Below are 27,098 nucleotides of genomic sequence, written 5' to 3'. Positions count from 1 at the left end.
ATCCTCAGGATCTTTGGATTGGGCCACCCCAAATTCACCATCAGATCACATAGCAGCCTGCCCCCCAAAAATCACACACCCACTGTTGCCTGGGGCTGCAATGGTGCAAAAATGTGGTTAAAAAGCATAGATCCACATGGATCCTCAGGATCTTTGCATTGGGTCACCCCAAATTCACCATCAGATCACATAGCATGTCCACGGCTACAGCCTGCCCCCCCCAAAATCACGCACCCACTGTTGCCTGGGGCTGCAATGGTGCAAAAACGTGGTTACAAAGCATGGATCCACATGGCTCCTCAGGATCTTTGCATTGGATCACCCCAAATTCACCATCAGATCACATAGCATGTCCATGGCTACAGCCTGCCCCCCAAAAATCATGCACCCACTGTTGCCTGGGGCTGCAATGGTGCAAAAATGTGGTTAAAAAGCATGGATCCACATGGGTCCTCAGGATCTTTGCATTGGGCTACCCCAAATTCACCATCAGATCACATGTCTGTGGCCACAGCATGAAGCACAAAAATGATACATCCACTGTTTCATTCAGATTTTTTCCCCTTGTTTTCCTCCTCTAAAAATGAGGTGCGTGTTATAGAGCAAAAAATACGGTACCCCCTGCCTGAAAATTTGGAGGGCTGCTGCCAGCCAGTGTAGAGAATACTGGGTTAGATGGACCAAGGGTCCAACTTCATATTAAGCAGCTTCCTATATTTGTTCCTATGGAATAGTTAGCTAACAAAATCTGCAACAAGTGTTCTTGCTTATCTTGTTTGGCATTATCTGCTCAGCATTGTTCCCTGCTTGCTGTAACTGAGGGCGTTTCCTCTCCCCTCAGAGAGATTTGCCACAGTAAAGAGTGGCTTATCGGATGTCCAGGCTCCAACAGGGGATCCAGTAGAGCTTTCTGTTGTCCTGAATGATGAGAAGGTGGAAGGCGTTTGGCTGAAGGATGGTAAAGAGGTATGTTTCTATGGTGTAAGCAGAGGGACTTGCACATCTACGCCAGTTAATTGATGTGACCGTTTGTAGAGCCACAGAAGAATTAGCAGCCATTTTCTCATTAACATATCAGTCATAGGAAGATGGGAATATGGAAGAGACCAAGGAAGCTAATCACAGTGTAGTCACTTCATCATTTTGTCCTTGGACAGTGAACAAACTAAGGCTGGCCTTGGCAGTTGTAGACAATTGTGTTTTGTAGTCCCAACTGTCTTTCCTTCTGATATTTCTCATGCAGGGATATTGCATTTTGTCAATAGTAGATGTGGTATGTTTTGTAAATAAAGTGACTACAGGCGGGATTCAACTACTGAGTCTTGCCAGTGGAAGTCCTGCAGAAAGCGCATTGGGGAGGAGAGAGGGGACGCCCCATTGTGAAAGCAACTTGCTTATGCAATGGGGCGTCCCCCCTCTCCTCCCCAATGCGCCCCTCTTGAAACTGACTCCGAGTGGTTGGGAGAAAACTTGGGGAGGGAGTATTCTGTCTGGCAAGCCGAAATGCTTGTACTGATGGAATGATCAGAAGAATGCAATGCTGGATCCCTCCCTGTGACTACCTAGGAAAATGTGATTCTCCACCCTTGATGTCATTGCTTTATAGAATGTGATTGTGCAGGGGTCAATGCACCGACTGCCTATTCCCTCCCCTCCCGATGCCACAGCATATTGTGGCTCAAGGGAATTTTGAAAAATACGCTCTGGAGTCCCCTTCTGCTATGTCACACCCATGCTTATTTTACTTTCTTTAAAAGTGGCAGACACTTGCAATGCTTTCCTCTATAGCTGTGATAAACGTTTGAATCTTCCGTTGTTGTTAGGTTTTATTTGGTTATTTGAAGGCTGTGCACTCTCCTCCTACCATGCTGGAGTACAGGTGTGTCCCTTTTTAAAAAAAGAAATTAAATGAAGACAACAATGGTAGAACAGCTATTGCAGCACAGCAAATCCATGTGCATGCATACAGACACAAAAGCACATCCCTTATATGTGGAGTCATAGCATAATAGAAGTGTAAAGGTCAAGCATCCATGACAGATGGCCATCCAATCTCTGCTTAAAAGGGAAAAGGCTTCCTTTAGAAGCTTTAGAACTTGACTCTTACCTATTAAACTAGCATGTGAGTTCCTGTTTGCCGTTTGAACTTTTAACAGGACCTTTCTTTTTAACCTTTCCTTTAGATTACAGATATGAGAGGAATCCAAATTGTCAAGCAAGGGGCTGTCCACAAGCTGATCATTGACAAGTTGGGAGAGGACACTGAAGGAAAGTACACTTTCAGAGCAAAAGGGGCAGAGAGTGAGGCCACTGTCAGTATTGCAGGTACAGTACTCCTGTCTCCCCACCTATGTAATTTCAGCTTGTCCGTTTCCTTCGACCACTCCCTCTTCCTGCCCTAGGCCTTAATTTCAGTAACACACAGGGCATCCTAGACATCAACCTGATGTCATGACCAGGGCTGTGAGTGTATTGCAGTTCTGCAAGTATGTAGAAAGACACCAAATGTAGTGGTTGGCACAGAATTCAGCTTCCTGAGAATCTAGACTTGCATTTCTGAATCCAAGGGTTCAGGCACAGTTAACTCCCCAAACCTTGATTAATTCTAACTTTTATTGGACCCAGGAATTTAGGGTGTTTCACACCCAAATCATATGTCTGTGTGTCTGTGTATGTATGTGTACATGTATCAAATCTCTGCTGAGGCCACCTTAAACTTGGAATTCTATGGCTAATGGAATGTATGGCTGCAGGGACTTAAACTGTCATTGGTGAAGACCATACAAGGAGGCATAAAAGTGTATGAATGTTGCTAACGTGTCTTTTTGACTGCAGTTTTCAGACCTATTTTTCCATTCTCTTCCCACTCCAGACCCCCCTTTTATTGATCCATCTGTGCTGGAAGCTTTAGCTGCTCACCCAGTGACAGTGAAAGCAGGGCAGACAGCCAACATCAAAGTACCATTCAGGGCCAAGCCCCTGCCCAAAGTCACCTGGTTCAAGGATGGCATTGAGGTGACCGAAGAAGACAGAATAGAATTCGAAAGGACCAATGACCAAGCATTGCTCACAATCAAGAACTGTGTGAGGGAAGACAGCGGTGCAATCTTGCTGAGGCTGAAAAGCGATTGTGGAACAGCCACTGCTCAACTGCACCTCAATGTTATTGGTAGGTCCTGGGATAATCCTCTAGGGCAGTTCACAGTACAATCTGAAGCATATTTAGGCTATAATCCTAAACATATTTTCTCAGGAGGAAGTCCCATTGAGCTCAATGGGAGGTGCTTCCTAGTAAGTGTACTTAGGATTGTAGCGCTGACCATGGGGCTTAGTCCAAAGTAAGTATGTGTGTGATCACACTTCGGTATCTTAAAGGGTAGACAAAAAGTAAGGAACTGAATCTTCCTGCACTAAAAGGACAGTTGCCTATCACATCCTGATCTTGTGTTCTTCTGCCTGGAAATAAAATCCTACTGTGTTCAGAGGGGCTTAGTCTCAAGTGTGTGTAGGACTGCAGCCTTAACTCTGCTTTTGCTGAGTTTCATTTTTGACCATTATTTTAGAGTTAACCACACTCACTGTACCCATGCTTACTCTTCAGGAATTGGAGGCCCAGTTTCAGAAATTTGCTACAGTGTCATAGAACAGGTGACGGGACCTTGAGATGCGTTCTGGATTCCTAGTTTCTCAAGGATCATCAGGTGGCCGTTTTTGAGGACCATAGTTCTTTAGTTTCTGCTGGTAGATGAAATTAGTAAAGTGACTTAGACTGCTTTGAATATGAGGCCAGGCTTGTCAAACACCTCTCAAGAAAGTCTTGATGAGTTCCAAACTCATCACTTTGCCACTCTCTTTGCAATTTCTCTGTGTGCTTCAGACAAACCAAAACCACCACAAGGGAAAGTTGAATTCCTGGAGAAGACTGGGAAGTGTGTCAAAATGAAGTGGAAAGCACCCAAGGACAATGGGGGCAAGCAGGTGACCCACTTCATTATTGAGCGGAAGATGGTTGGGAAGAAATCCTGGACCAAGATTGGAGAGATTGACAGCAAACACACCACTTTTGCCACAGATAAGGTAGAAGAGGGGAAACCCTATCAGTTTCGGATCCTGGCTGTCAACTCTGAGGGTGTGAGTGAGCCACTAGAGTCGGAAGAAATCTTCGCTGGGGATCCTATTGGTAAGTAAGCCTGATTCTGTTTGCCACCTGGTTGCATTCTTAGAGCATTGAATGATGACCTTTGCCATTGTCCAGTGGGTTTTTTTTTTTTAGGCTGCTTCTGGCCTTATCTTAAGATAAGGTAGCACATGAAGAGAATTAGTAAAACATTCTCTTATGAAGGCTCAATTCGCAGGTTTCAGTTTTGGTCAAAATCCAAGTCATTGCATTTGTCAGGAAGGAATATTTACCTGGGGCAGAAATCATGTTGAGTTTTAGCATCTTAGCCAATTCATGGAGTTGATTTAACTTCAGTCACGTGCCCCTTTATCTACTTAATGCTACATCTGGTCTGTATATCATGGGATAGTATGTTCAGACTTACTGGGTAGAGATGGTCTTGCCTGAGTCACTTCGATTTCTAGAACTCCCCTTGGTGGGGGTAAGAACCCTTTTTTCAGCCTGAAAGCCTTATTGACAACTTTCTGGGGACTGTGTACCAGTGGTCGCCATGGCCAGAAGTAATGGGCGGGTATAGGCACAGAGGCAAAATTGGCGGGAACAGAAGTGACTCTTGCCTTGATTATAATTTCATAGAAAAGCAGCTAAGAAAGAAAAGGCTTCCACTGTAGTTCTGATTTCCTCTGTCCTCAAATTCTTTTCAGATCCCCCCGGTCAGGCATCTCAACCTCAAGTTACTGATGTTACCAAAGACGCGATTACTATTACCTGGAGTCCTCCAGCTAAAGATGGTGGCTCTCCAGTAATGGGGTATGTTGTGGAAAGGAGGAAGAAAGGCAGCAACCTTTGGGTTCCAGTGTCCAAAGAACTCATTCAAGGTCAGAAATGTATCCCAACTGACACACACACACTGCTAAATATAATTACACACACAAAAAAATTTTTTTGCAACTTTCAAGAATGTAAAGCAAGATGTGGTGTATTAGTCTCTAGAGAACAAAGTGGTTAAAAAAAAATGGCCTTGCTCAGTCAGACCAAGATTCATGTAGTTCAGTATAAACACAACCTGGAGCACAATCTAGGGACTCAGAATACCTGTCTATTGTGTTTTTACTAAGTGCAAAGCACCTGCCAATAGATACCACCTTCACCAAATACAGGCAGCGGCCATTATAGGCATGTCCAAATGATGTGTCATTGTCAACATGCAGGTCTTTTTGGACCAGGAAGAGGGGTAAATGGGGGCATAATGGGGGGCACACTTATGCATGCCCCACTGAAGCACATGGGGGTCAGGAACATAACCCCTCATTCAAAATGGTCATCTCCTGCATATACATTTACTCTGTCCAATCACACTTCCATTTTTACAGATGGCTCACAGTTAACCATTTCATCTTAACTTTCGAATGGTAACTGAGCCACACAATTGGTCTTGGAAACCACCTGTCTGTTGATCTCACTACCTGATTTGTCCTCTGTTCCCAAAAGAGGGCATGGCCTTGGTTAGCTGAAGTTCTTTTCCTCTTCTGTTACCCATTTGGAAATCCAGAATGCGTCTAAGCTAAATACAGATATGCAAACTAACTTAATGGCATTGGGATGTTACTGAAGTGAAGAGGGCATTGTTCATTTGCCAATGATGTTGTTCTGCTTAATAATCTGTCTTGGAGGTCCCTTGAAGCCAAACGGCAGCATTAAAATAGTTGGGCGAATAAATACAGTGTACAATTACTGTGTTCCTGAATTTGCTCCTGTTTTGTTTATAATATGACTCTTATGTGCACAACTGCTCTGTATTTGCTGCTTTTGTTACCATTGCATTTGCTTGGAAGTCTGTGGTGCAGAAGTGCTCCAAGTGTGAAACTACTGCAGACTTCTCTTTGTCGGCTGGAAGCTGTGTTCATGGCCAGAAGGTGGCAGCAAAAAGCTACAAGATGCCCCAGTTATATAAAATGAGAAACATCGTGTCCCCCTTGAGTCCTAAAGGGCGATGATCACTTGAACATTCTTCTGTCTGGAAAACACCTCCTCTCTAGTAATTATGATACCTGTGTTCTTCTGCATTCTCTTTAGATACGAAATGCAAAGTGGATGGCTTATTGGAAGATACAGAATATGAATTCCGTGTCATAGCTGTGAACCGAGCGGGCCCTGGGCAACCTAGCAGTGCTTCAAACTCAGTTGTGGCAAGAGATCCCATCAGTATGTCCCTAACATTGATCTGTTTCTAGTGTTCCATAAATATGTTTAAAAAACAAGAGGTTTGCTGTGTATGCAGTGAAACAGGGTAGACTCCTGCAACAACCATTCCCTATCTGGCTATTTGTTTCCATAAGCAGTTTCAATAACAATTTCAGCAGGTAGCAAGGTGGCCCTTTTTCAAATAATACTGAGCAGGCACAGCTGCTGCTATTTGTTTATGTATTATTAGACCAACATATATCATGGATTAGGACCATGATCTTCCATGTACCATCTATTACAAAGGTTCTCAGACCTAATTTCTGCCCGCTTGAAATGGCTGGTCATTACTGAAGCCTATGCATTTCAAAATGGTGGTTCAAGGGCAGTCAGTCACAAAATGGTGGCAGACAGAGGAAGAGTTTGGTATATAATCAGCTGGCAATTACTGATAACACTTTCTGCTGATATCTGATCCATCTTTGAAAATTGCTAAATTCTTCGCCATGGCGTTTAATTGTGACAAGGAGTGTCACAGCCCAGGTTTCCGCAAGCTAAGTACAAACATTTGCTCTGGTGGTATTGTGACTCAGTCTCATTATTTTGGGCAGAATTTGCTGATTCAGAGGCTGTAAGTGAAGACTTCTTGTTTTATGGTTTCCCTTCCCAATCTTGCATGTCTCAAAGTAATTTTTACCCATCTCCTGCAATTTCGTCTTCCATGTTCCTTTCACCCACCACAACCTACTGCCAGTTTCTTTCATCCCTCCTCCCTGGTCCTTTTACATTCAGTTCTGTCTTCTAAACAGGACTTCTTTTTCCTCCCTTTCCTTTCTTTCCCCTGATTATTATTATCAACCTTCTATGTCACTTTCCCATTTCCTTTAACACCTCCTCTGGCACTTTTGTATCAGAGTAAGGAGGTTGACCTTCCTTATCCCCACCCCCCAAACTTTTCTGTCTCCTGGCCACCTTTATTTAGCATCGAAGGCCTAACCAGAGCTTGCCCTGGTCCAACCCAAAGGCTATGGAACAGCTATGGGATGGGATAGGCAAGTGAGAAGGCATGGGGCAAGCCGGTTGTGGCACTGAGGCCCACTCAAAAGTGGCCCAAGGCCCACTGGTGGATCCCAACCCACTGTTTAAAAAACACCGATCTGTTCCATAAAATTGTGCACACGTGCTCAGACATGTTCTCTCTTTTCCACAGTCACACATTCAGTCTAATCTAAGCTGCCCCACCAGTGCAATTTGGCTTGGGGAAAGAAACTTCTTCTCTTGGAGCCAATAGCCCATGCGCATGCACGCACCCACATGGATAACCTTCATGAGATGGCCTATAACTAAAGAAGATGATCCAATTGAGCTATATCTGAATTTTAGAAAAGAAGAATCCAGAATTGTAAGGATGCACAAAGTCTCAGGAATCACCAGCATCGAAAAACATTGTGGGAAGGGGGGGTATTGTTTTTTCGTTTTTGTCTTAACTTCTTTCTTGTGTTTTAGCTTGTATTATATCCTGTGAACCACCCTGAGATCTTGTGATGAAAGGTGGTATATAAATCTAATAAATAATTGTTAAATAGATGCAGGCAGCAACACATGATTAGTCTTTAAGGTGCCAAAGCATCCATTGCTCACAGTTGGAAGGCTGGGACTGAATGTTGCACCAGGGCAGAGCAAATGTGTTTAAAACGGTATATGCAGCTGTGCCTTTAAAGTGGATGTTTTGCTATTTGTCCCAGAGCCTCCTGGACTGGTGAGAGGTTTGCATGTAGCCGATTCTTCCAACTCCAGCATTTCCTTGGCCTGGCAGCAGCCAGAGGAAGGTGATCCGCCATCAGGATACATCCTGGAGATGCGAGCTGAAGACACCAAGGAATGGTCCAAGTGCACCAAGATCCCAATTTCTGGCACCAACTATACAGTGGGAGGACTGCAGGAGAGGCAGAAATACTTCTTCCGGATTCGAGCCGTGAATGAAGCTGGAGTGGGAGAGCCAATTGAGTTAAAGGATGGAGTTCTGGCCATGCCCCCTCCAGGTAAGTCAGTGTGCATAGACTCCAACTTCATGGGGACTGCGTTTGCCTTGTGCTCCCTTTCCCCCAAAGTGGAAGGAATGCTAGCAAGATCTTCTGGTGTATGTTTTGTGGGTTGAGAACTTTGCCCCCCCCCCCCAGGATGAGAACGGAAATCGCGCACTGGCGGCACGGCGGCAGCGGGAGGCCCCATTAGTGGTTAAAAACAGTTTCGGGTTAAGAACGGACCTCTGGAACAAATTAAGTTCGTAACCCGAGGTCCCAAAGTAAATTTAACTGTACAGAGCCAAAGTGACAATATAGGTAACAGGGAAATGTGTGTTTTCTGATTAATAGTTTTAACTACTCGCCCCCACCCATATTTCTCTGTTGTTGTCCTGGTGTGTCTTTTAGCTGCTCCGAAGTTTGATCTGAGTGCCAGGCTGAAGAGTCACATGGTTGTTCGCGCTGGGACTGCCCTCTGCATTCATGCCTCTTTCACTGTAAGCTGCTCTTGCTATTCCATCAGGGAACTTGTGCCTTAAAATTGCAGTGAATGCTTTTTATATCCCACTTGCAATGGCCTTTTCACTGGTAGAGCTTTCCAGCACCCATATCAAACTGCAGATCCCAGGATGCTCTGGGGGAAGGCCATGTTCTTTAAATGTATGGTGTGGGTGTGACTCGCTCTGTCTGTGTCTGTAATATAAGATTTCAAGAGCAAGGACCTGTGTTTTGATTAGATTGCTTAGTAAAGTACTGCTACAAAAGTGGGATGCCACCTCCAATCTCTGCCGACCTGTGGCAAGATTTGGTGGTGGTTTCTCAGCGCTCACCCAGGGTCTTGTGTTCCTTTGAGAATCAAGATCATCAATATATGATTTATTCACATATGTATTCCATCCTGAATTTGGATGGAGGGAGTCCAGCTCTTACAGTGTGGCCATCTCAAGAGGGGCTTATTCCCCATAGCAGTGCAACATTGGAGTCGAAGGCACCTCTCCCAGCCTGCCTTTAGCCAGCCTAGATCCTTCTACCCATTTCTCAGGTATTCCAAGTGTAGTGCCAAAGGCCCCAAACTCTTCCTGTGACATCATGGCCAGTTACCCTGGCAGCCTTCCAAATCTCCTGTCTCTGCCCCACACCTCAAGGCAGGGGATGAAGGACAGTTTTATTGCATTGCCGATGGCCCTGTATTGTTTCTTAATTTGTTTCTTTTGCATAGGCTAGCCCAGGAATTCCTCTGCAGCTTGTATTTTTCAATCATATCCCAAATAATTAAAATTATACCATTTATTAATTTCTGCTATTCCCTAATAGATCTGCTACTTCATATCTGTAACAGTACATTAACCGCTTAAGGATCTTGTAAACTATTGGTTTATAAATGGATTTCAATAAATAAATAAAGTTTAGTTTATTGATTCTATTTAACAAACTCATATGCCGTAGTACTCAGGGCACCTTGACCTAAGTAAACAGCAACATTAGGCAACTATACCCAGTGCCAAGTTTGCTGAAGCAATAATCATAATGACATTGATGTTCCTTCCTTGTTATCTCTTAGGTGCTAGGTAAAGTATGCCACACTTTTGGCATTTAATCTGATTGCTTAATTTTATTTTCATTACAGGTAGATAGCCGTGTTGGTCTGCTGTAGTCGAAACAAAATAAACAAATTCCTTCCAGTAGCACCTTAGAGACCAACTAAGTTTGTTGTTGGTATGAGCTTTCGTGTGCATGCACACTTCTTCAGATACACTGTTTCACTGTCTTTGTTTCAGTGTATCTGAAGAAGTGTGCATGCACACGAAAGCTCATACCAATAACAAACTTAGTTGGTCTCTAAGGTGCTACTGGAAGGAATTTGTTTATTTTCATTGTTTGGCTTAAGTTTCTGATATGCTTGTGTTTTTGTTTGGGTACTCTGTTTATGTGCTGTGGTTTCTGTATGTAATCTGTAATCACACATAATCAGTAGTAATAATCTATTTCCTTGCCAGATCAGTTATGGTTGCTCTAGTAATGGGAAGTTATGGCCCCAAGAATTTCCTTATTTCTTCAATTGCACTTCCTCTTTGCTCACCAACCTTATTCATCCCATTGATGTCTGGACAGTGTCTAAAACATTATTATAATTCTTATTAAATCTTTTATAACCTTCTAAAAGGGCCTCCAGTTTTTCATGGAGGAAAAGGTTTTAAAACAAATCAAATATCAGACACATAAAACACGATCAAGCATTGAAGATAAAGTATACTTTGCCCCTAAGAGATCACATAGGCAACCTTCCCAGACTAGGAATAATTAGGTAGGACTAGGAGAGAGGTAGCATTTGAAACATGTATGCTTCTCTGTTAAAGTACTCACAGTAATGCAGAATAATACTGATTGGGATGCCAGACTAATCAGGGCTTTGCAAACCCTATAATCTCCTCCTCTCTGCTCAAATCTGTGCCATGAAGCTTTATCAAGGGGGATCAGGCAGTGCTGCTAAGAAGAGTGGCTTATTGAATGCGGGTTCATTAAGATTCTCAGGTTTAATTCTGGGTGATTTTATGTCTAAGAAGTTGTCTGGGTTTGTGTGCATGCATGCACATCTTTCAGCTGTTGCCAGTGCTTACAGAATCACGGGACTGGAATAAATAACTTAGCAAAAAAAGCTATCTCCTTCCATTGCTTCCCATGCCCATTTTTTTGCCACTGTCTCAAAAGTTCCCACCTTCCTACAGCTTTCAGGGTTGACTGCTTGCAACCGAGAGAGTTGCCTTGTTCCCTTGAAGTCTGGGGTAACCCTTCATGGTGCCCTCCAGGTGTTGTCAGACTCCATCTTCCATCATCCCTGCCTACAGGTCATGCTGGTTGGGGCTGATGGGAGTTGGAGTCCTACAACATCTGGAGGACCTAAAGCTAACCATTACTTGAGAGACGAAGCATCAGCCATGGTTTCTCCTGCCCATTTCTTCCCCATTCCTTTAATCTGCTCCTTGCCTTAGCAGCTATGGTAGTAATTAAGTAAGTAGTAAAAAACAAATGCACCACCCATGGCAGATGAAACAGAGCCAGATTAAAGGCCAGGGTGAAGAGCAAATGGCAAAAGCTATGTCTCCTGCTTAGGTTTGACATATTCAGCAAGTTTTGCTTCTGGCAGGGTTCCCCTCCGCCAAATGTGGTGTGGCAAAAGGATGGTAATACCACAAGGGGAAGAGAGAGCATCACGAAAGGCAAGAACCACTCCCAGTTCCTCATCAGCAGCACCAAACGCATGGATACTGGACTCTACCGTATTGTACTCCGCAATGACTATGGAGAAGCCCACTACGACATTCATGTGCGAGTGACAGGTACAAGAGTGTGCGGTAAGGGCTTGGGGTGGGGCGAGCCTGTGAAACTAGATGAGGAATGAATGCCAGCCTCTTGACAATTGCTGAGCCGATCAACAATTTGAGAAGAGGTTCTAATGCAGGCAGTTGATTGCCAGATCACAGAGTACAGGCAATATTTGCCATTCTTAGTTTAGCTTTTCAAGCTTAAGACCATCATGGGTATGCTGAAATAGCATGACACTATCATTCCAGAGGGAGATGCTGCCCTCCAAATAAATGATAGAAGACCGCAAATGGAGAAAGATGAAACACTGGTTCATACTCAGTATTTCTGCCTTAGATTTTCCAAGGCCTCCTACTAACCTGAACCTGTATGAAGAGGTGCCAAACACTGTGTCACTGAAATGGGATCACTCTCCAGACATAAAAGAGGATGGAGGTGCCCATTACGTCATCTTGAAACGAGACACTAGCACAGCCACCTGGTTCACAGCCGCAGAGAAAGTTTACAGCAACAAGTACACTGTCACGGGCCTGCTTCCTGGCAGGAAATATTTCTTCCGGGTTATTGCCCGCAATGAAGTTGGTGACAGTGATCCTCTAGATTCAAAGGATTCCTGGCATATCAACAAAGACAAAGGTAAGCATCTATGTCTGCATAAGTAGCCAAATAGTGTTTTTGTTGTGACTGAGCAGATTGAGGCTCAGTTTGCAATTTTGCCCTGCTTTCTGAAGCTGGAAATGGACAGAGAGTTGAAAGTAGAAGTGTTGCCAAAGTTCATCATTACGTGGTTTGGAATAAGAATCTGTCCAGCTCAAAATACCTAGATGTCTTATGAAACGAGGGTTAGTTTTCCCCAGGAAGTTCTCCTCTATTTCAGTATGTAGAATAAGATTCTACATAGGTGCTGTCATGCATTCCAGGTGGCCACAGCACCTTATAGGTGCAAGCACAAAAGTTTTTCCATAGAAACCCTCCCTGGGCATTGAAAATAAGTGAACTGCAGAGCTAGCTGCTTTATAGGCACATGAGCAAAAGTCCTTAAAGTTGCCCCATTCCTCTTAAGTCATAGACAGCTGTCTATGACCCAGCCAAGCAGCCTTTTGTCTGGAGAGCAACTTCCCTATTTTAAATAGCACTTCCAGCTGTTTCTTTCATATGTCTCATGCAGAGCTACAGCATCTCTGTAGACCCATCTAGTCCAGCATTCTTTCCCCCGCAAGGGCTGGACAGATGTTTCCAAGAAGCCCATTTGTAGTACATGAACATGACACCTCTTACCCACTGTTACTCCCTATCAACTGAGGTTCACAGACACTGTCCCTAAACCTGAAAGCTCCACACAGCTATTATAGCTAACAACATTCATAGGCCTACCCTCCATTTGTTTGCCTAATCTTTTAAAACCATCTAAGCCAGCAGCTTAGCAAATTCCATTAATATATTAATTATATCTTGTGTGCCTCCCATGTCACTGAACCACACTAGTTAATCTATCTTAATGATAGCTGTTAGCTGTGTTCAGGAAAACCTCGTTCCGAAAGAGCTATATATAATGTATATGCTGACAATTCAAGCACATTGCAGGTCAGCAAATACCCAAGCAAACGACATCATGCCTCCCGTTTCTGTTGTATAAATGCTGCAAGAATGAGGCCTAGGACCACTTAAAAATCCTGTGACATAGTCACATCAATGTACAAATGAAGAAAAACTTCTTCCACTTAATCCCATGCAAAATTAAGTTTACCAGAACTACCTTGGAGAAAGTTAGCCATCGAATTCAATGGCCTTCCAAAAAAATAGGGGAGTGCATTCAGGGATAAATAGGCATTGGAGAATAAGGTTAGAACAACAGAAGACAGTTTGATTCATATCCAAATGTCCACATGTCTATGGAGTTTTGGAACTATTGTTTTCTGGCCCAAATAGCTCAGTTGCTAAAAGTGAGGCTGAGTTGAGTTATCTTCAGTTGTTCCAACCCCTCTTTCCAATGTCATTTATTATTTCAGCAAGCCTTTTAGGTAGAGATCTTTTTCCACTCTGCATCTGTATTGGAATTGATTTCAGATCCATACATTGCTTAATTGTTTGTATGTTTGCTGCCCTGAGTTCCTTTGGCAGCAAGGACAGTATAGAAATTTATTAAATGAGTAAATAAAAGAGATCAGTAAGAAATGAATAGTTGTGACAAATAAATGCCCTGCAGCTTTTGAGGAAGTCCATGGCCTGAAAGCGAAGTCATAAGGCCATGTCAAGTATTTGAGGTTTGTATCATCATACCATGGAGGCACAGACAGCCAAACATGGATATCTGAATAGGAGGAAACCCCTTTGGAACCAGTATTGATTATGCCATTCCTTCAACAGAACTTTTCCATGCCAAGATAAAAGAATATCATGAGCGAGACTGGCGCCATGCCCCCCGTTTCATTACTCCACTGAAGAATCATGCCGTGCGCCGGGGCCATGATTGCACCATGAGCTGCGCTTTCCTGGGAAACCCCCGCCCTGTGGTTACGTTGTACAAGGGTCAAATCAACATCACGGCCAATTCCAAGTTCTGGTACAACTCAACTAGTGGCGTCTGCACCCTGATGATCCCCACTTGCACTGCCAAGGACACGGGAGAGTACACCATAGAGATTGAGAATGAGCTTGGGCGGGAAAAATGCAGTTGCACACTGACGGTGTATGGTAAGTTGAATTCCTTCCTTGGTGAAGGTTGGCGTAGTTAACAGAACCAGCTTATTAGTGTAAAGATTGATGAGCGTGAGAAAGCCAAACAGGACAGGCCCCCTCCAGAATGATGTTCTATTGCAGGTGTGCTCTGCAACATGTTATTCATACAATAATAGTGAATAGTGATTTTTCCATTGTTCAGCAATGTTTCTATAATGCTGTGGCATTCTGGCTGTCCAGAAAGGCTATGATGCAACAGAAGGAGGGCAAAAAAAGAGAACATTTGTGGTACGAAAAGTTATGGGATTTCACCCAGGATGTGATTGGACATGAAGCAGAATGGCCACCCCAAAACATTGGCTGGAGCAATTAGCATTCAAAGGAGAATTGCATGTGACGGTTCTGATAGCATCATTAGCACGAATCATCATGAATGTGCAATAAAAAGGACACTTGGAGTAGCCCAACATGTGTCTAAAAGAATTAATTCTGCCCAGGTTAGTATTTTCTCGTACTAGCCCTGATCTAGCCTGGGCCACATCATTCTTGCTGGGAATAAAAATTTGAATAACATCACTCTCCAGTTTTCCTTCTGGGGATTATTAAGTCAAAATTTCACAGAGCAGGTTGAAGGGAGAGAGGGGGAGATAAGTGGCACACAGGACGGGTGATCTATGTTGGGAGTCCTTGCTACCTATCTCCTGCCCTTGCCTATTCTGCCTTCTGCCCCTTTGCTCCTCTCCTCCCCATGTGTCAGGATCCCTGGCTTGTTCTTTTTAAGTGAAAGCTGAGAGTGATGTTCAGAAAGAAACTGATACAGCACCAATAGAAGGGATCTATATTTGGCTGATACTGCTCAGCTTTATTTTTGTATCTGTGGTTACTACTTCAGCAAAACAGGCTGATGAGAGTCAGTAGCAGCCTGCAGTTTCAGTTCAGTATCATCTGGAGAATGGAGAAGTCATCCAGCTTCAGCCTGCAGTCTGCAGCATTACTTCAGCAAAAACAATGGTTCATTGGAAGTCACCCTGTGAAACTGCCTCCCACCAACCTTTTAAACCTCTGGAACTAGGGGTGAACAGATTTCTTATTTGTCCTATCTTCAGTTTTCCACATTTCCACATCAGTTTCAATTCATCTGCATTTCCGTGTGCATTTCTCCTAACACATACCGGTACATTGTGTGTACAATTTTGACTGAATCACACATTTTTTGCAAGGAATTTCCTCTAACATAATGACCCTTTGTATGATTTTTTTTCCCTATAAGTTTTCCTAATATGCATTTTTGGCACACATTTTTTGGTTAGATAACCGCACTGCAAAATTTGGGGAAGTGCCGATTTTGAAGGATAGCTGTATTTTTTGGCTCATGTATCATGTTGGGAAGTGTGAATTTCTCACCATCTGGAAGAAACAGGAATATATTTTCAGACTAAACAGTAAAATTATCTATCTGCATGATGATAAACTTACCATGCTACTTGAAACTTACTGTAGAAGTAGGCATGAATGGAATTCGGAAAGTTTAATAGACAGCCTGCCTGCTGGTGAGTCACTAGGTAATAAGTTTCAGACAGATAAGATTGTGTGATAGCATCAGTCACAAGCACATGCTGAAATATGGGAGTAATTGATTTTGATTTGCTTCAGCTCACAAATGTGCATGACTTCACCTTCCAAAATCTGTGCATACTGACACCAGTTGATATGTGTCAATTTAAATGGTGTTAAAATTATAAGAGGCCGAGTTCCCCTTAACTTTTGTCAAAAGTCTCTTTAGCTATTGATTTTAGAAGGTTATTTGGCGGGGGGGGGGGATTTTTTGCCTAAAACAGAAGAAAGCCATGTTGAGGGGCTTGTGGCTCTCACTAAGCCCCCCCACCCTCCAGTACAAGCACTGTTCTTAAATAAACATTCAGGAGGGAGTACACACCTGCCACAAGCTCGTGACCTCACAACCCTGAACAGAATTTTCCATGAGCTCAGTAACAAAAAATCCACTAGTTGTTAATATCTGACGGCCTTTCTCTTTTAGATAAAGATGATAGAAGCCTCCTGGAATCAGTGACTGAGAGCCTGCAGAAGTCAAAACACCTCATGTGAGCAACACACAAAAACCATTTTAAAGTCGGCTGAATGTTCAGAATAATTATAGTTGCTGTGCATGGCTTTAAGTACCACAACTGTGTTACCACTTGTAGTAATTAGCCTGAAGATGATGCTGCAGGATTCATTAAAGGCTGCCTTCAAAGCTTCATGATGGCAGATATGGTTGCCAGTACCTTTCAGAGAACTTGGAAATAAAGAAGATCCCAATAGAACTGCTTGTTTTTCTTTATTCCCACCCCACCCATCTCACGAACAAATCAGGTTGAACACTCATTAAAGACCAGGTGTAATCTAACCTCTGTGTAAGCTTTGTGCAAGCAAATTTGAATAATTAGAGTGTCTGTATCATTTATTTATTTTTTTAAAATTAAGCTTAAGCAATTGGAGCCACTTTAGTACCAAATACTTCTTCCTGATACCAAACCAATTTATCTGGTTTGTGGACCAAGCGAAATGAAATTCTTGACATCATTAACTTACAGTATGGGGGTCTGGGCATATTGATTTAAATTATGTTTGAAGCAGATTCTTTAAGAACTTGAATGGCCTTGCCTTTTAAGCACATCAAGCTGCAGTTATAACCTTTTCTCACATAGCAATACTACTCATAGCCCACTAGTGATGACTAGGCACTTACCAGCCAGTGAATTGATTGAGAAAGGTTTAATAGTGGTCCAAAGGAAGATCAGGGACTGAATGTTAATCTCCTGAGTCCTATTCACTTCATTGTGCATTATACCACATACACAAATTGCAGAGCATTGAGTGTTGCCATGGAGACATAGGAGCTGGTAAATCAGAGCAAATGTGCACATTTTGTTAGCATACACTTCACATGTTTTCCATAAATCAGAATGGACATCAGACCATGCCTGTGAACTGGTAGAGTACTGCTGAGAGGAGCATTTGTATGCTTTAAAGTCTTGAGGTTGGCTCACACACCCCAAATGGGCTGGGCATATATGTGCGACAGAGTGCAGAGTACAGATCTCCCCTCAATGACTGTATATGAAACTCTCCTTGGAGGAGCAACTATGAGGCAGCTTTGGGAGCAGCAGAAGCCAAATGGCAGTAAATCCCAGCTGAGCTGATGGACTGGGACTTGCAGCTTTGCCTCTTTCGCTCTGAGGTGAAGATAGTTCTGGGAGGGCAAGAGCCCAGTCAGATGGGCAACAGATCAATAATAAAATTGTTGTTGTTGGTTTTTAAGCTGCAGTGGATAAGGTCACCGAGGAGAATAATTCCACTTGAGGAGCAAATTTTGTAGCTTCCTGATATTGGGAAAATGTGACTCCTGCAGGCGCACAGAACAGAGAAGTCAGGCACGAAGCTTTTACTTGCCAGTGTAGGCTGCTTGTGTCCCCAGCAATCACTATCTCCATCTCTTGGTGACCAGAGAGATTAGCTTTTAATCAGGCGCCATGTAAACAAATATCCCGATGGGCAGTGACTTTGTGCAGTTCTCTCAGTTTTCCTTCCAACCCTATACTTGCTCTTGGGAATCGCAGATAAAAGCAGGTGAAACCTTTATACCAGGGATGAGAAAAAACTTTCAGAGAGTTATATTTCCCTTCTGGAATACCCTGGGGTGGGGAAACATGACAGTGGTTGATGGGGCAAGAGAGGAAAATGCGTGGAGTAATGAATTTACATTTCACCTTTGCATAGAAGGCTAGTTTTACACACACACACAGGCAAAACCTGCTCTGATAATACAAGAGGCATTATCAGAGTTCAGCGACAAATGCCAGCCTGGCAAAGCACTCAAGGGGGGTCCAAAATTGGGCTGGTGAGGGTTATGGCCTGGGAAGGAATCCTGAGGGCCACATAGAGAAGACTGGAGGGCCAGAATTGGCTTCCAGGCTTGAGGTTCTCCAGCCCCACTTTACAGTTTTACAGCACCACATTTTTGAGCAGCGCTTATGCATAGCATTTTGCTGCCTGAGGCAGAAGAGCAAATTACACCTCCTCAAGTCAAGGTAGATAAAGCCCTTCTTGTTATCTTGGCACCTGAGGAAGGAAAGCCACTCCCCAAAAGGAAATATACAATAGGAATGCAATAAACAAAGTAACAATTTGCTGCTCTTTCATGACACTCAAAATAGACAGAGGTGGCTGCATCACCCTGCCAACCATAACTATGAGCTGTTTTTCATTAAAGTTGGGCTTCCTCTGCCTCTATGGTTTTAGCAGGAGCATGGCAATTAAAAAAAAACAACAAAAACACACACACAAATATATTAGCCTTTCGGGCCAGTGAGGTTTTTAATTTTACTTTTAGTACATCTATATGCGCAGAGCGTTTTACATTAAAGGGGGGGGGGATGCACACAATAGAACACAATGGAACAAACTGAAAATAAAATAAATTTGAACATGAAAAGAAAAACACCAGTGTTTGCATTGTATCAGCTTCTGAGTTCAGATCAATTTAGGTTTCATTGCAGCCATTTGGAACCTATGCTCTATTTTTATGTTGTTTTTTGCATAAACAGTTGAAGCTAGTATAAAATGATTTGCGTTGTGTTTGCATAATGGTGAAAACATTGTTAGCATGTGGGGAAAACAATAATTTGCAACTCACCAGATGAGGTTGGATGTATATCAAGCCCAACTTGATCAATACTGGGAAGTAGTAACCCTCTGAAGCCAAAATTCTATTGGGGAGGGTTTCTGTGAGTAAAATAGTACAAATGCACCTCATGCAACCTCTGTTACATTACCACACATAAATGCTAAAGAATGTACAATTTCTGTTATCTAAAACCTCTAATTATTCACTATGCATTCACCCTCAGTCACATGCCACTCCATAACATTCTGTGGAGGCTTTTCATTCAAACCTGGGCCTACTTTACAATGCCCTTGAGAGTACACAGGTGTAAAGCCATTACCAAAGGCCCTGCACGATGTCACAAGGCAATGCTGCTCCGTCTGTTGGACTCTGGCCCTTTCCTAAACCTACTCTGCACTTCCAGTCCAGCAACAGCCATCTCTTTCACAGCCAGGTGCACACACACACACAGTCCGCTGCCACGTGCATGGGAGTGTTGCTAATCAAACACTGTCATTAAAAATAGACCAGAATTAGAGTGTCTCCCGCCTGCAACCAGATGGGAAATCAGGAAAGGGAGACGCTACTATATGGAGAAGCTCCCTTATGTCCCTGCTTCTCTGCAGCTTTGATAGTCGACATGGCCGTTTTGGTCTGCTGCTGTAAGGAAAGAGCCCCTGGTTCTTCTGGCTTTTGTGCACTACCTTTGAGAGGATTGTCTCAAAGTTGGAGAAATGCTGTCATAAGAATATTTCATCTTAATTATACAGTGGACCTCGGGTTAAGTACTTAATTCGTTCCGGAGGTCCATTCTTAACCTGAAACTGTTCTTAACCTGAAGCACCACTTTAGCTAATGGGGCCTCCTGCTGCTGCCGCGCCGCCAGAGCACAATTTCTGTTCTCATCCTGAAGCAAAGTTCTTAACCTGAGGTACTATTTCTGAGTTAGCGGTAACCTGAAGTGTATGTAACCCATGGTATCACTGTATAGCCCAGTGGAGCGTTATCCATTGCAACTTCCTTTTCTAGATAACACGTTTGTGTAACAGATAAATTCAATGCAACCCTACCTCTTTCCCCAAAGTTTTCAACAGCATAGTTCTGAACACGCTGTTCAGGGTTTGCTGCTGTAGGTCAATGCTGGTTTGAAATTCAATTTGATGGGTGTCTAATTTGCAGGGTCTACGCAGCCAAATCTGGGCGGGGGTGGAAGTGTTGCTATTACTCACCTGCTTGAGATGATTGTAATTGTAAATATTGTATTACAAATATTACAATTACTGCAGTGTAATTGTAAATATTGTAATTGTAAATATTCCTACTAAAATGCACCGAAAAATTAAAATGGCATGAGATAGAACTCCTATGGTATTTGGCCATTGTGGTATAGTGTTCTGGGTGTAGTAGTGTTGCTGCTCTGACCAAAATCCAGAGGTACTGAATTATATATTCAAGGGCCTATTCACACATTATATTTTTATATACTGATCATTACATTCATTTAGAACAAAAGCAAAACAAAAAACACCAGTCTAAAACAAAGTGGTATTCACTGATGCTGGTTTTAAAAACAATTGTGCAAGCTCCTAAAAGTGGCTTTTAAGTAACACTGTGGTTTAATATATAATAATAATAGTGCTTATGAAAATGTGTCCCATTTGAGAGGGATTCAAAAACATTAAATTTTCCTCACACCACCCTGGTGAGGTAGGTAGAGAAGCATTGCAATTAATTCAGTGTTTGCTAACCGAGGAAAGGGCGCAGAACCCAGGTCTTCCACTGATGCTAGGCACTACAGCTCCTTTAACTTTAAAGGCATGAATGAAGCTTTCCTGAAGTGGCACTCCAGTCACAGTAATCAATAAGCAGAAGCAGCCTTCCCCACGCCTAACAAGTGCAAATGTTGGTACAAATCTGCACATTCCCATTCCCATTGCAATATTCAAGCCCCATCAAACCAGCTAAATGTGTCTTCTCATGCTCCAGGGAACACAGAAGTCATTGTGTACAACTACAGTAGGGCTGGGCGATGTCACAATGTCTGCAGTAAGGCTGGAACTAGATAGAGGCAAACTAGAGCCCAAGCCAACAACAGCAATAAAAGCCAGCTTTGGAGATTTCAGGCAATGAAGATTAGATCTGATCATTCTAGAGATTAGATCACCCTAGATCTGAGCACACTTTTCACATTGTGCCTTTCCACAATGGAGATAATTCTCTTTCTCCTTAGATGCCAGCGGTCACTTTACAAATGGCCATGATGCCCAGGACACATAACCACTTAAGAGCTTAATAGTGCTCATATAAATGGCAGGAGGAGTAATGAAAGAGAGAGCCTGCTACTTTCCTGAGGGTTTAAAAATATCTACATTTTTAGGCATGATTTCTTTAGCTGTCATGCACCTACCACCCCACATTCACTTCCTAACCTACCAATAACAGTAAAAACAGATCTTAAGCTGAGAGATTTGTGTCTCCAGGATGAGGTTATATACATTCAGATGGGGGAAAGCATCTATGATGCTGAAGAGTCTCAGCTCTGCCTGTTCTAATCGTTTTGTTGATGAGGAAGGGGAACGGGAAGCATGCCTGGAAGTAGTTTCATGCACAGCCTAAACACAGGACAAGCAATGTCTGGTGCACAGTGCACAAACACACACATTCCTTTCCTCAGCTACCCAGCCCACCCTTTTGAACATATAGGATTCAATCCAAAAGGGTGCTTTGCAAGCAGAAACAAGTTTGTAGAATGTTAATTTCTGACATTTGAATCGTAAGACAAAACAGGTGCTAGTGAGCGACTGTTTTTACACCAGATTTCTCCTTGAATCCCAAATCCAAGACCGTCATTAAAGAGTAATCTTGGGGGAAGGGCTTCAAATTCCATCAACTAAATAGAGCTTGAGGGAGAAATGGCTGAATGGCCAGAAATGATTGCCTACCTCATCTTAAACTCCTAACAGTCTGATTGAGATATATATATATATATATATATATATATATATACACACACACACACACACACACACACACACACACACACACACACACATGCTAAAACAGGCAAGCTATGCATAATAATATCTATAAAGAGGCAAGAAACTAATCTGCCTCAAAGGAGGTTGGGAACCATAGAGAGGGTTCTGGACATAGAGTAATGCACAAAAACAAATCTTTTATTGAGGATTGCTTTCTTCTAAAAAAATACTTTAAAAATAAAAAGGTAACTAACTCTTTTACCCAAGAGCAACTGACAAGCACATTTATCAAGACTGCCTGTACTTTTAAGAGAGCCATGATAACACTACTGCCAAATTAAATTGCCACAATCTAAAAATGGATGGTGGTAATGCTTCTCATTAAATTGGTTCTTCCCTAATGACCAGGGTGCAAACAAAGCACTATCTTGCTCACTTTCTCCACAGTATCCCTCCATGATACAAACAAAATGAAAACACAAACAAGAAACAATCAAGAAAACATATATCTGTGCACAAAAGGGAAAGTGTAATTGTACAGTACTCAGAGCCAACCCATTTGAACTCACCATCTGCTAGCAGCAAATTGCTTTTCTGAACTCTGTTCAGGGAAGAAGAAATAATACTATTCGGTGAAGAAGAAATAATACTATATTCCAAAGAATTTTAAAATAATGTGATTTTGGTTCCACTCTGCCTTAATATAGGCAGCCCCTACGACAGCGGGAGATCGTTGGCAAAGGAAATACAAGGATGACAGAGGATAAATCATCCTTGCAAATTCCCCCCAAGGACGGGAGGAATGGGTTTCACTCGCAGTTTGTCTCAGTACCTGGCTCTCGCTCCAGCATGGAATGTGGGAGACAGGGAGGCGTTGAGTGCAAAAACACTTCACCTGGTGAAAACCCTCCTACGCGGCCATTAAGAAGCAGAGGTTCTCCTGTTAATTAGAGCTTAATTGAACTAAAGTACAGACACATCCTAGAAGAGATGAGATTGTAAACTGCGGAACAAACCAACTGCAAGGACTTTGAGGTTTGAACTTGAGATAAGATTTCATTTGGTGCAAAAGACGGGGGAGGGGAGCCTACGGCTTCGTTATTTAAAGTTTTCTTCTTTACATTTATGATTTGGCAACCCTCCTCTGAATGTTAGTTCAAATTATATTTTGTACAAGCAAGTATAAATGAAATAGGATTATAAATATGGAATATAACATCAAACGGAACTTTGTGTGTAAAAAAAGGGAAAAGGGAGGGAAGCTCTATTTTGCAAAAGGTTTATGATGGATGGTTAGATCTGACTCTTCCCCATCCTTTATTATTTACGAAGTAAGCTGAATAACACTAAGAGGACTTGGAATTTAATTTAATTAGAAGTATATCTTCAGCTGGAAGGAAGCATGAAAGGAGTCTGTGAACTGCCAAGGAACTGATAAGGTTGTTTACTGGGTCATCTGCAGTTTGACAGACCACTCTTCTTCCCAGGTTGAGAAGAAAAATGGTGACAACAGTTTATTTACTGAGACAAAGCGACTTCTGCAGCTGATGTTAAAGTTCTGGATGCAAAACAACAAAGCGCGAGACAAAGCGATGCAGAAATTTCTGGAACAACAATGGGATATCAGCTCTGCCCAAGGCATGACAGATAACAGCAACAATTGGGGGAAAGAAAGACATCTTACAAGGACAAGAAGAAACACCATAGACAGAATGATTGCCACAGAAGAAGGAGGATATAGTTTGAGTTCCTCACCTGCAGTTTTATAAATCATTTAATGTGTCGACACAAATAGGTCACTAATATTGCAGTTGTTGTATAAGGGATTATTATTATGACAGGAATGCAATTGAAACTAAGATGATTTTGGAACGCAGAAATAAAAAAAACCCATCAAACCATCAAATCTAGCATGCAGGGGGCCACATTAACAAAATTACATAATTCAGTATTTGAATGATTGGTATTAATAATTGTATTATAAATCAGTATTGTTATAATGAGGCTGTTATTGGACTGTGATTGAAAACTAATAAAAACTTATTACCATTACATTTTTTTAAAAAATAATGTTTTAGTGATCTTCCTACATCCCTCCCTACCCTGCAAAACAGCACATGTTAATATATCTTCCAAACTAGATTTTGCAAAGTAGGGGAAAGTTTGCAAAAAGTGCAGGCACAGAATTGCAGGTCACACCCTGCAATTCTCTAGGGCAGCAGGTTCATGGTGGGAATAGCAGTTAAGCAGGCTGAATGAATGAAGATGCCAACTGATTAAATCCCCTTACTGCTCTTTCACCCTAACCAAACACAATTTCCCTCATGAATGAAATGCTGATAATATTATGCAACAGCATTAAAGGCAAGAGATTATACCTCCTGTGTTATTTTAAACCAGATCTTTCTTTCAAGACCACCAGAGCTTCCCAATACCACTGCCCAAGTTTCCCAAGTGTTTTGATGTTGGTTTTTTGAATCACTCCCTTTTTTCTGCCCTCTCAGGGCTCCTGGTGCCTTTTGACAGCAACACAACAGGCAAAAATTCAACAGATAGTAAAGTCACAGGAGTTATAACATCACAAAAAATATAATTCTGCTCCTAGACATATCCTTTCTCTAATTAAAAGTTCGGTACATTTTTTAATATTCTGCATATATTTTTTAATGTTTAATTTAATGAAATATAATGCATTGCAAATGCCTGTCTAGACTTTTAGCAGATTGTAGGAAATATTAGGAGAAGCTTAATGGTTTGAGCTGTTTAAGAATGGAACAATCTAGCTTGGGAGGAGTATTTAAGTATCCAGAATCTGGATAGCCATCTGTCAGTGACACTGTAGTTGTGCCCTGCCCTGCAGATCTTGCAATCAGTGGTGTCCAAACTTTTTTCAAAGAGGGCCAGATTTGATGAAGTGAAGGGCCGACCAAAGGGCAAACCAAATTTGCTGAGCTTTTTTTAGGATTGAAGTTGTTGAGGGTTTTTTTTTTAGGATTTTACCCCAGGAAATAAACTGCCACAGGGGATTAAACCGGCCAGCGGGCCGAATTAGGGCCCCGAAGCGGACTTTGGACATGTGATCTCCAATGCCTCCTCTAGCTCTAGGACTCAAGAGCAGCTGTTTCCAATAAGGATACATTTAAGTTTTCTGCACATATCATTCTGTGTCCCATTTTAATGTAGCATACCTAAAAATGCTATCCATGTTTTCCTGTTTTACCATTATTTCTTCCCAGGCTTGCTTTCTTTTCTTTCTTTCTTTTTAACCAATGCTTCAAGGAATGTAAACAATCATAAATGCAAACAGAATTTTGATTGTGGTCTTAACAGCAGCAGGACATTCCTAAAGACTGGAGGCAGTATACACAGTGACTATTTAAAGCCAACATGTGTGTACAATGGTATCTCTGGTTACAAACTTAATTCGTTCCGGAGGCCTGTTCTTAACCTGAAACTGTTTTTAACCTGAGGTACCACTTTAGCTAATGGGGCCTTCTGCTGCCACCACACCTTTACCTCGTCCTGAGGTAAAATTCTTAACCCGAGGTACTACTTGTGGGATAGCGGAGTCTAACCTGAAGCATCTGTAACCCGAGGTCTTTGTAACCTGAAGTACCACTGTATATATATGGCATACACACACATCTATATTTTAGATAGCTATCTATCACAAGGATCCTTTCTGGCTGCCATTTCAGATTGTGAAGAGGAGGTGGTGGAGGCACTTTTCAAGGCCTGTGAAATTGTGGTGTCCTGAAATGAAGAGGGAAAAAAGAGGCCATCTGTTCTATTCTGGTTCTTCTCTAAACAAAAGACACCCATCAAAGTGAAGTTAAGGGTGTCTGGCTGCTCTAAGGGGAGGAAAAGCCTCTTCACCAGTGAATGCAAGGAAAGCGACGGGTATGAAATCTCCTTAGCGTCTGGATAAAGCAGCGGATGGCGCTAGCCAGCAAACCGCCAAGGGGCTTTTAACAATGACTTTAAGGCTCATTGGTTGCCCATTTACAATTTACAATGGGCACCCTGAAAAGTCCTCAGCCTGAATAGAATGGAATGGAATGAGGCTGAGACCTTTCCAGCCATCCCTTGTCTCAAGAGCCTTCCTCACAGGGCCGCTCCACCAGTTAGCCACTCTGAGACTTCTGCCTCAGGTGGCAAAATGCGAAGGGTGAGGGAATTGTGCACTCTTGCCCACCTGCCCACCCTCCTCCTTTGTCCGCTTGAAGTGCCCCTGCCACTCAGTTGCTTCAGCAAAATGGTCAGTGCTGCTCCTCCAGTGTTGCCCATGCTAGAATGCCTCACTCTGCGGAAGCCGCCTTCCTTAGATCAAGGCATTCAAGGTGAGGTGGTTTGGAGGATTGTCAGCCCAAGACATTTTCTCACTTGAAGCAAAACAGAAAATGGCGCCTCCCGTCTCCTCTGCCACCCACAACCCCCACCGCCTCAGGTGACTGGAGGTGGCCCAGGGAAACCTTGGTGCACTGAAGGCAGCAGGAAAGACTAACGGAGGCTGGAGAGGAGCAGGTGGCAGCAGCAGTGGCCCCCCCCCTCTTCCCAGGCGGCAGCCACAGACAAGAAGTGCAGGAGGCAGCAAGTGGCATTCTCCTTGGGGGCCTCCCAGCTGTTCCCAGCTTGCCACCTGAGGTGACTGCCTCGCTGAGGCTGATGGGCAGGCTAGCCCTGCTGCAGCTCCTTTGCCACAGCAGATATTGTCTAAAGCTTAAAAGGAGTATACTGCTCAAGTCTGAAACTGGATGCTGCAACAAAGCAGTAGTGGTGTGGGCCCTTTTCAAAGGCACCTTTCCCACAATGCCTCACTCTGGAAAGACCCTGTGTTCCTTGGGGTCCTTCATCAGAATGTAGCAGCACATGGGGCAGGAGCAAAGCAGAGTGTTTACACTCAGAATCTTCTTTCTTGCCTCTGTGGTTTCAGAGCCAGTCTGAAACAAGCCGCTGTCTCTCGAGTCCTGTCGATTAAGGCTAGAGAGGATAGCTGTTATTCATACTGTTTAGAAGAATTCTTTTAACTTTATGTCTTCCATTTGTTACTTCTGGAAGTCTCCACATACCATGCCATGCCCACTTGAATAGCACAACCGGTAGAACATGAGTCTCTTAACATC

At 42.8% G+C, this 27,098-nt stretch overlaps 2 protein-coding genes across 5 annotated transcripts in view; one reads left to right on the top strand and one right to left on the bottom strand.

Moving 5' to 3' along the window:
• IGSF22 (immunoglobulin superfamily member 22) overlaps positions 1 to 16,655 on the top strand; it is a 34,237-nt gene extending 17,582 nt beyond the window's left edge. The window contains exons 12-23 of the mRNA XM_083718106.1: positions 842 to 966; positions 2,184 to 2,325; positions 2,873 to 3,169; positions 3,878 to 4,180; positions 4,825 to 4,998; positions 6,197 to 6,325; positions 8,050 to 8,346; positions 8,737 to 8,825; positions 11,474 to 11,666; positions 11,989 to 12,288; positions 14,020 to 14,346; positions 16,370 to 16,655. Of these exons, the coding sequence (XP_083574232.1) occupies positions 842 to 966; positions 2,184 to 2,325; positions 2,873 to 3,169; positions 3,878 to 4,180; positions 4,825 to 4,998; positions 6,197 to 6,325; positions 8,050 to 8,346; positions 8,737 to 8,825; positions 11,474 to 11,666; positions 11,989 to 12,288; positions 14,020 to 14,346; positions 16,370 to 16,437 (2,444 nt within the window). The 3' untranslated portion in view covers positions 16,438 to 16,655. The remainder of the gene's footprint in view (positions 1 to 841; positions 967 to 2,183; positions 2,326 to 2,872; positions 3,170 to 3,877; positions 4,181 to 4,824; positions 4,999 to 6,196; positions 6,326 to 8,049; positions 8,347 to 8,736; positions 8,826 to 11,473; positions 11,667 to 11,988; positions 12,289 to 14,019; positions 14,347 to 16,369) is intronic.
• Positions 1 to 27,098, bottom strand: part of TMEM86A (transmembrane protein 86A) — a 217,064-nt gene that overhangs the window by 156,557 nt on the left and 33,409 nt on the right. Inside the window, exon 5 of one of the 4 annotated variants that reach the window (XM_083723672.1) lies at positions 23,916 to 27,026. The gene's annotated coding sequence lies outside the window, so the exon portion shown is untranslated. Of the gene's footprint in view, positions 1 to 22,155; positions 27,027 to 27,098 lie in introns of those variants that run through there. The other 3 variants (XM_083723671.1, XM_083723673.1, XM_083723674.1) reach the window with 3 other exon arrangements.

Source organism: Podarcis gaigeae (assembly GCF_964106915.1).
Source record: "Podarcis gaigeae genome assembly, chromosome: 1".
Lineage (NCBI taxonomy): Eukaryota > Metazoa > Chordata > Lepidosauria > Squamata > Lacertidae > Podarcis > Podarcis gaigeae.
The sequence above is the reverse complement of the archived record's forward strand: the minus strand, read 5'-3'. Positions and strand labels throughout refer to the sequence as shown.